Raw genomic sequence first — 10,391 nt, forward strand, 5'->3', positions numbered from 1 at the left:
CATTCAATGGAAATTAAAGTAAGGTGTTTTAAGTATGCAAGTGATGTAACTCAAATTTCAACACTTTACCACAAAATTACTTTAAGAAACGTCAACAAACCCAGCTTCCGGTTAGACGAGAAATCAAGAAAAGCAGCTTATTGGTGTTGATTTTAGTGTCTTTAAAAAAATAACTATTTTATTTCTATTTTACCTGTAGTTTAAAGTGTCTTGTCATGAAGTAACAACAAGAAACTGGGAAAATGAGCTCAGCGACAGACACTCCCCAAGGTGCTGAGGGTGGGTGCAACACTCCTCCAAAACAGGAAGAGGATAATACTTTCTATGAGTGCAATATTTGTCTTGACACCGCGAAAGATGCTGTTGTCAGCATGTGTGGTCATTTGTTTTGGTATGTATTTAAATAAGGTGTATTTCTATGGTAGTTCTCACCAGTAATAAATTCTCCCCACATAATTTATGTCCCTCTTGACAAGTCATTTGTCTACACATTCCAGTCCAAATTTTAAAATAAAACATGTTAAGTTACAGTTAAGGATATATTATATTTTAATCCTGGCATACACAACAATTTGCTTAAAGAAATAGAATTTTGGTGAGCAGAGTGGCACAAACTGCTTCAGTCACAATACATGAGGTTTAAATTTCCAATTTCAAAGGTTGTCTCCTGTCCTCTCACTCAAAAGACCAACATTTAAAGAAAATATATTTTGTAAAAACGTAATACATCTGAATGTGAAAGATTGATTTCAGGTGTTGGCAACCCGAGTGAATTAGAGTATGAATTTAGGCTTTGTCTAAATTTTTTTGTATGAAAGATGGGGCTCAAATAACAACTGATACTGTTAATACAGTCAAAGACTCGAACTTCACTCAATTGAACTTGAAAGGCTTGAACATCTGTGATTCCTCGAACAGAATTCAAAGTACCAAAATTTTCTACTACGTGAACATATAAATAACCTTTTATTTCTCAAATTTCTCTAGTCTAACACTCAAACTGACGAGTTGGTGCATACTCGTATACTGAAGTAAATCTTAGAGAATAACCCTCACTTTCTTGAACTTGTCAGCCATTCTGTCATCTTGGGTAATAAAAAATGTGACAAACTGAAGCCCTATCATTAATCAAAATGTGATTTTAGGTAATTACAGATACATTGATTGAAGTTTTAGAATGTTCCAAAGTCTTCATGATGCATCAAGGGAAATAAAATGAAAACAAATAACTCACCCATGAACTTGAACAGATACATTGATTGAAGTTTGAAAAGGTTCCAAAGTCTTCATGATGCATCAAGGAAAATAAAATGAAAACAAATAACTGACCCATGAACTTGAACTCTGAAAGTTTTTAAAAGCAAAAATACATGTACATGTATGTATAGTATTTTAATGTTCATACAACTCAACTTAACCTGCTGAAAGAGAATGAAAAAAATATCCTAGAACTAACAAAACTTCACAGGAAGTAAGCAATTTTTAATGATCAAGTTGAACTCGGACGCAATTAAATAAATCCAGAAATCTTCTGACTTCAATTTCTCTAACTCCTGATAAGTCAAGAACATTTCAATGGTTCCTTGGAGTTCAATCTACAGAGTAAAGCAAGAAAGCCCTAATTAAAAGCTATAAGAATTTTTAAATGAAAAAGATGGTTGAAAATTTTTGATAAAATGTAAAATAAAATGTAAACTAAATATGAACTTTTAAAATATTGACTCCAGTACAAATGTATATTACTGGAAAATCAGATACTTAATATTAATTCAAAAAAAGTTTTCAAAGAGAAAAATTCTTAAATTTAGAAAATTTTCAACTGAGAAAAATAATTTTGTATCAGCTTATAAAGGATGGGGTAATCGTAATCAGTAATCATAGTCAGCTGAAATCGATTTCTAATTAGGGTCTACTAATTAGAATAAAATAAAAATTTTGACTTGTACAAATGTAACTGAATTCAGTTTTCAAAAGTCATGTTTACCACAGCCTTGAAATGAACCATAAAGATTATTTTGCTAAATATGTCATTACATTGCATATGCCAAGGAAGTAAATTTATTTTCTTTTGTTCATGTCTAAAAATATCTGAAATAATCATATGTAAGCATGAGGTGTCCACAAAGGTTTCAGATACTCATTATTTCATCATTTATTAATGAACTCAGTCTTTCATAGGTCATTAAAATTACTGTTTTGAGGATTTGAATTAAAAAATAAAACATTGGAAATAGTAATTAATGTTGTTTTAAATTTTAAAGAATGGCCATAAAATCAACCACGTCTGAAAGTTCTCTTTTCATTAATAAGAAATGCTTAATGAACATGTTACATGTTAGGTGTACTTTGCCCTTTTCATGTGTTCTGAATGCATTAATGACATCTTAAATTAATACATTTTAAAATAAATTTTAAATAATGATACACAATTAAAATTGCATGCAACCTCATTTTTATGTTGCATATTTGTATTTCAGTTGGCCATGCCTACACCAATGGTTAGAAACCAGACCAAATAGAAAACTATGTCCTGTTTGTAAAGCAGGAATAGATAAAGATAAAGTAATACCTATTTATGGCAGAGGCTCCACCGATAAAACTGATCCGAGGTAAATTATTGATCATTTATTTAATTGTTAATTGATAATTAAGTCTCTTGTCTTCATTTTTACGGCATTGGACTCAGTTTTTTTGTCATGTTTGCAGATACATGGTTACATTGGTACATTGCTTTACCATGACAAGTTTGAGATAAATTTTAAATTTTGTTCCGGTCATTTAATTTTTTGCTAAGTTATGGCCCTTGGACTTTGTATTGCTATGTAATACTCTCAGAACGCTTGTATTACTTTGTCATTATTTTTTTTTAAATAGATAAATTGCTTTGAATTTACACTATAGTATTTGTATGACTGGTAATTGCTTTGCATGTTCCTTTGTTTAAATCAGATCAATGAAGGTACTATTTTCTATATTTCTAATTACAGAGAAAAGTTACCCCCTCGTCCACAAGGACAGAGACCTGAACCAGAAAATACAGGGGTACAGTATTCATTCAATGTTGACTGAAAATAGAAAAATTAAAAAATCATTTTGCTAATGATATTTTAAATGATCACCAAATAATAGATGAATTTTTTTGTGAGGATATTATTCATTGAGCCCATTGGATATTTTTAATAATAGTATTAAGTCAGTTTGAAATTAATTCTGTTTTTTGTCTCACCTGTGACAAATGTCGCAGAAAGTGATACCAGTGTCCACAATCAGATTTTCATGTTAAGTTTTCTAATTCAGTCAGTTTGGTGTAAACCACTTATAATAGGTCAGTCATATTTGGTGTGCAGTTGCATTAGCATCACTCTTCCACAATGCTGTATCCATTTTGTACATACACTGTATGCCTCTTTAGTCACGGTCCATTGAGTTTGAGATTATCATGTAGCTACGGTTCCATAAATACAAAACATAAACTTTACCCGAGGAATCTGTCTTCTTTTTGATGGTGTCTAATGGTTGAACTGATATTATATATTTATAACAGTTTATTGAGTGAATTTTAAGAATATAAAAAAATGAAAAATAAATTTTTGTTTGTGATTCTTAAAATTCATTCGAAAACCAAAAATTATCTCAAACCCCAAATTTTGTTTTCAAAATATTTTCATGTATTTCATATCACAAATGCATCCTTTCTCAAATTTGAATGTTAATTTTTGATTTACTGCAACGTTTAAACATTGAAATTTATTGAAAAAGGGAGTTAACTTTTTATTTTTGTGCAAAATAGGGAACTTTAAAATCGTTTTCCAATCCATCCATATGTCGCTTTGAAAAAATATTTTTGCTATTTGACAAGTGTATGAAATAAACATTACATTCAAACAAAAAAATCAGTGGAATAAAATTTACCCAGTCCTGTGCGTACTATGTCACAGGATCTGATTTTTTCATGGACAGCCTCTTAATCATTGTTTACCATGGACTTGCCATTTATGTCATTATTTTTCCCTTTTTAACTTGCGTTAAATAATGATAAAATAGTCTCCATGATTTGTTTCTTAAATCTACTATTAACTAAAATGTACATTCTATAAACAATGCCCTGACAGAAGAAATGTGGCAATATAAGCCTCTTTGATTTGACATTGTAAATGTAGACTTTCTGTTGATACATGTGTTATACTACATGTATCACGGAAAAGTTGAAAAAAAATGAGCTGCAAAAAAGAAAAACCCAGAGAAATCAGAATCATTAGGCAGCAAATAAAAAAAAACCATGAACTAGCACAAAATTGATCCACAAACACATTGTACACAACAAAATAAAGTAGAAGATTAGGAGAACACAACAGGATACAATATACAAACTAAAGTGTTATATTTAATTCTTAAAGCATATATGTATTGTGACTATTGATTGATCTTGAAAAATTGCAAGAAAACAGTTTTTAAAGATCATTCTCATCTTTAAGTTTACTCTTATTTTTTTTTCTTTTCCAGGGATTTCCAGGTTTTGGTCTTGGAGATGGGGGTTTTCAGATGTCCTTTGGTATAGGAGCTTTCCCCTTTGGAATATTTGCCTCCGCTTTTAATTTTAATGATGGTCGACCTGCACCAGGTATGTACACTATCATGGGGATTCTGTTGGCCCGCATGATTTTATATCGTTAGGAAAAAACTTCCATTAAGAGAGTGTCCATGCAAAAACCAGGCAGTGGGTTGCACATGACAAATTTTGTTTTCAAATTTTTTTTTTTTTATTTCATAAATGCTTCCTTTCTCAAAGTTTGATATTGGTTTTTGATTAACTGCAATGGTTAAAGAAAAAAAATACATAGAAAGCATTGAAATTCATTGAAAAAGGGAGATAACTCTGTACTTTTGGGCAAAATTAGGTTGCTGTTTTGGGGAAATTAAAAATCATTTTCTAAGCAATCCATTGTCGATTCAAAACAAACTTTATTCAATTTGACATATATATGATATATACATTGCATTAAAACAAAAAATTCAGTTGAATAAAATTTACCGTGTACCACTCAAATCATTGGATCTGCCTGATTTTTACATGGACAGCCTCTTAAAAAGGACACTTGCAAGGAAACATTTCTTTCTTTCTGAAATTGTGTAGATTAAAAACCTAAGTATTTGCATTTATCAGGATCAGTGTAAATCTGCAGCTACTATAATAAGAAGATAACTGTATTGTATTCTGAAATCTTGGAGGTGTCAATTGTTGATATGACGATAGCAAGTTAAGTTCACTGGTGTCAGGTCAGCATAGACAATAGATGAATATTTGGATTGACAAATTTTTCGATACAATACAGTAATCTTCATTGTAATGCAACTGTCCAGAATTTTTGAAAATGACAATAAAATATTTTGAGGTAAAGTGTTTGCACACTTGAGGCAATTAAGAATGGAATTGATGGCCTAAAATTTATGACAATAACCGATGAGATTCTATGTTACAAGGAATGTTGCATTATAATTCAGTGTTAAAAGTGGTAACTATAGAAATATTGATTTTTTTCATAGTGGTCAGAACAGCATGAAAAATTGTATCAATTTTAAACACTAATCAATTTTTAAGTAGCTGTCTTTGTAAGAATCATGCAAAATCTGAAAAATGGGATACACCCCAAAAAAGGCTAGATATTTTTATTTTTGTAATTAAGTTGTTTTATGGGTCTATACTATGAAATGTGTAATTATTCATTCAAATCTGCCTGCTCTTAGGAGATAATCCACATTGAAAATCAAGTAGATTCTATTGTATTTGAGCACCATTTACAGAGTTATCTCCCTTAATTCTGAAATCAATATTGCATTCTATATAATTTTTATCTCCTTACTAAGAGCATGGGTTATATGAAAAACCACATGTTAATTTCTGTTTATTATGACATTTCAAACAAAAGATCAAAAATAAAAATATGTAGGCTTTTTACCCATGAATCACATTTTGCATGATCCTTAGCTGGCGAGCTAATTAAAACTGTGAAAATTGATACCAATGATAATATAAAGATACAGTGAAAGAAATTAGCAGTAGACCTACGGACCGAGTCTCCGTAAAATCAAGCAGGTCTATGATGAAATTGGCTCAATTTCCTTTGAAATGTACAGTGCTGTCTATGTAAAATTATGATGGGTCTATGTAGACCAAAAATTAAGTTTCTTACATTGAAAATAGGAGATATATGTGATATGATTGCAGATAAAACAGTCATACACTGAAAGTCAATTAACGAACATTTAAACTACTACAGTTCACCACACAGTCTTCAATGATGGGTAAAACCCATACCACGAACCAAGCAGTAAAAGGCTCCAAAATAAATGAAGTGAAACTGTTCATAAAAAACAAAAGTCAACCTTATCTATAGAAAAAAAAATGTAAAAAAAATAAAAATGAACCAAAAAAAAATGACAACCACTGGATTGCAGTTTCCTGGATTGGAACACGCACATTAAGACAGGGTAAAACATGTTAGTGAGCACTCAACACTCCCCCCTCCCTCTCCTGAGACAGTGGTGGGAAAATACAACAATAAAATGAACTTAAATATCTGTGGAATTTGGATTTAACTCTTGAGATAGATACAGAATACAAATACGGTAACAAATTGCTCGAAAGAGAACCAGCTGTAATGTTCACTTGACAGAATTTGTGTGAAAATTGATGTATTTCCAGTATATGTTTAATTTTCAGCAGCACCAGGATCACCTCACCACAATGAAGAACAGTTCCTGTCAAAAGTTTTCCTCTGGGTGGCAATATTGTTTATGTTTTGGTTATTGATAGCTTGACATTTGACTTTTTGATCACTTGTACAAGTAAAAATGTGAAATTGAGTCGAAAGGATGTCATTGTGTGTTGTGAATTAGATATAAATGTTTTGTAATTTCCTTAATACCCTATCCCAAAAGGATACATTTACCTGTATTTGCAACCTCGTTTTTTGTTTTGTTTTTAATGCCTTATATTTTCAGACTACGATTGTGACACTGGATACTATCAACAATTTCCATTGACAACATTATGTCAAATTATGTGATTTTGCCAATAAAAAGTATAATAGCAGTTTTGAAAGTCTCGGCAGAACACCACGTCTTGCCATTTTTGACTTGCTGTGGTATTTTCTAAACTTTAAAACTGCTGTTATTCATTATGTATCACAACCTTCAATTTAATTTTAAAAAAATTAAATGGTATTTATAATTATATATGTATTTTTAATTCGATGCAGAAATTGTTCTAACTTATTATACTGTGTTTAAAATGTCACTTGTTGTAACACTGGGCATTTGAATTGATGAATGTTTGTATTTCATAGTGTTTTGTGCCTGGTTTTGTTTTGATTCATATTTTTGCCTCTTGAGGAAAAGTTGTATGCAGATTATTTACATTGTAAGCACACATATCTTAATGTCTTTTGTATTACTATTTTACTATAGGTGTTAACCTTCACAAATTCTGAGGTGGGAAATCTTTCTCTCAAAAATTTCTCAAAGCAGGAGATTAAGGTTTGTTTTGCAAGAAGTTTTATGTTCAGCAACAGACCTTATCTATTTCCCCATTTGGCTGCGACAAACCCTCCCCTGAAAGATGACATTAAATGTTTCCCTATTTGGCTGCGACAAACCCTCCCCTGAAAGATGACATTCGATGTATCCCTATTTGGCTGCAACAAACCTCCCCTGAAAGATGACATCGAATGTTTCCCTATTTGGCTGTGACATACCCTCCCCAGAAAGATGACATCCAATGTTTTCCTATTTGGCTGCGGTAAACGCCTCCCCTGAAGGATGACATCCAATGTTTCCCTATTTGACAATGATAGTAAATAAATGGTCTTTAACACAGACTCCAGATAATTTTGTTATAACAAGAATTGAAGTTAACTGTTTAAATTTAAATATTGGGAGATTCACGCCATAATGGGGAGACTTAACACTTACGATGTTTGCTCTATGAGGAAAATTTTATGCAGAATATTTACATTGTTTGCAATCATACCCTAATTTCTTTGTATTTCTACTTTACCTTAACAAAAAATCTCATTCCAAAAAAAATAGAGATTTGTTGATGTTTTCTCTGATTAGAAGATAATAATTTTAAAATGCTTAAACCTTTAATTTATTGTCCAGTTATGCTTTTTATGTGGTTTTGTTGTAATTGTAATGAAAGTTATTTTTATCAAGTAGATTTAATCTAATTTATTTAAATTGAGTTTGGTATATGAAGTATAAAAGCCAAAATGAGAATGTTATATAAAGAATTACAAGACGTGCTTATTTAATTAGAAATTGACTTACAAATGATTCATGTAAGTCTTCTCTTGGATTGTATGGAAATATGCTACACAATGTTTTACTAAAAATTAAATTGAAAAATAAATTTAAACTGATGTATGAATATGAGTTCATGAACATTTTGTTGTTTATACTATTTATAAGTATTTCAAAATTTGAAACCACTACGTCTAGCCCCTCCCCCTTTCCAAAAAAAGAAAAAAAATTGTTATTATTATTTTCAAAAAATATCATCTGTATTGTTATCTGAACATAAACATTTATTAGAAAAGAAGGAATATTTTCCCTGAGATTTATTACTTAGTTTTTGTTTTATATTGTAGTTATGTTATGATATCTGAGATTACAGTATTCATTATTTAACCAGAATTGTTATATTTTGTTTTAACGTTTTCGTTTGATTGTATATCATAGCAATTTACAATCTGTAGGTATTAAAACTTGATTGTAACAATGGGTTCGAAGAACATTTATAAGTCAGAAACCCAGGTTGCAACAGGAGTACATGACCAAAAACATGTTTCTTTCATAGAGGAGTAAGATATTACATTGTTTGAAAAGACCTTTTTAAAAACTGCTAATTTCAACAGATATATATGAGTTATCTCCCCTTATTTTTAGACACAATAGAAGTATTTATAATAATTTGATATATACTTATGGAAATAACATTCAAAATGATAAATGTTGCATTTAATCCTTGGACATTGATACGAAAATTTTGTTTTTAACGCAACCATTTATAAATGTACAAGAAATGATGGGTTTCAATTATTGTATATTATTACAGTTACAACTTATTTTTATCTTTCACTGTGACAAAACATTTCAGTTTAAATGTACTATCTAAAAATAAACAGAAAGCCTCTAAATATCTTAGTTTTTTTTTAAATTGAATCTGTCTGTGTTTACAAACAGGTCAATTTGTTTACTTTACATTACTTTGTTGGTGTTGTTGCACCAGTTTTTAGCTCACCTGGTCAAAGGCCATGTGAGCTATTGCCATTACTTGGCGTTTGTTGTTTGTCATCTGTTGTCATTAACAATTTTCAAAACTCTCCTCCTTAAAAATTATTTTCTAAATATAGAAGATGGGGTCAAACACAGGTTTCCCCATATATCTCCAAAACCTTTAGGTTTAGCAAAATTCTGACAGGGTGAAAGTGTTCAGCATGATCAGATCTGTCTCTGGACAAATTTTCATGTGATATTTCAAGGCATGTTGGAGTAATTTCAACAATTTTTTGTCCCCTGTCGCAATGCGTAGCGGGGACATAGAAATGCTAGTGTCCGTCGGTGCATCCAAAGCTTAAGGACCTAACTCCTCAGAAACAGCAGAACGGAATTTGACCATATTTTGTAGGATTGTTTTTTAGCGTATGTAGTTGATCATACTTAACCGCTATTTTGATTCGACAGTTTTTATGGGAGTTATGGGACTTTGTTCATTTTTCACATTATTGGCATAGGAACACCTTGTGGACGCAACTCCTCAGAAACCACTGAACAGAATTTGACCAAATTTTGTAGGATTGTTTGTCACCATATGTAGTTGATCATACTCAACCGCTATTTTGATTTGAGAGTTTTTATGGGAGTTATGGGACTTTGTTTATTTTTCACGTTTTTTTTTTTGCGGATTTTTTTGTTGTATGAAGAATTCTTAACCTAACTTTATTTGATTCATTAAGATACATTCACCTTGAATCGCCACATGGACTTATGAAAGCACACAAGTTTTGAATCTACTGTTTATACAAGTGTCGAACATTTGTAATTCAACTCTTTCTACAGTCCCGGGGGGACATATGGCTACACGTATCATTCTTGTTCTTATTGTTAATGTTTTTTCTTTCAAAAATCCTTTCCTCCGAAAATTCCAGACATTAGAACCAGACTTGGTTTGAATATTCCTCAGAATTTTCTGCTTAGATTTGATGTGGGGATTTTTTATCCATTGAAAAAACATGGCTGCTGCTACTAAAAACAGAACTAAGTGGTCAGTCAGAAGTTTTTCTCATATATCTCCAAAACAGTTAGGTTTAGCCAAATTCTTTCAATTGCCA

At 31.0% G+C, this 10,391-nt stretch overlaps 1 protein-coding gene across 2 annotated transcripts; it reads left to right on the forward strand.

The window, feature by feature from the left end:
* The first annotated feature begins 67 nt into the window (after window positions 1–67).
* On the forward strand, window positions 68–9,197 carry LOC148606421 (E3 ubiquitin-protein ligase RNF185-like). Of its 2 annotated transcripts, none has more exons than XM_088545004.1 (5): window positions 68–391; window positions 2,478–2,609; window positions 2,988–3,042; window positions 4,504–4,621; window positions 6,722–9,197. In XM_088545004.1, the coding sequence occupies exons 1-5, from the start codon at window positions 243–245 to the stop codon at window positions 6,817–6,819; spliced, it is 552 nt and encodes a 183-aa protein (XP_088401130.1). In that variant the 5' UTR covers window positions 68–242; the 3' UTR covers window positions 6,820–9,197. The 2 variants fall into 2 exon arrangements, with proteins under 2 accessions (XP_088401130.1, XP_088401132.1); XM_088545006.1 differs by having other exon boundaries at window positions 6,725–9,197.
* The last annotated feature ends 1,194 nt before the right edge of the window (window positions 9,198–10,391 follow it).

The sequence above is a fragment of the Perna viridis genome, chromosome 9 (assembly GCF_037379345.1).
Source record: "Perna viridis isolate PV_CMFRI_1.1 ecotype Kerala chromosome 9, ASM3737934v1, whole genome shotgun sequence".
Lineage (NCBI taxonomy): Eukaryota > Metazoa > Mollusca > Bivalvia > Mytilida > Mytilidae > Perna > Perna viridis.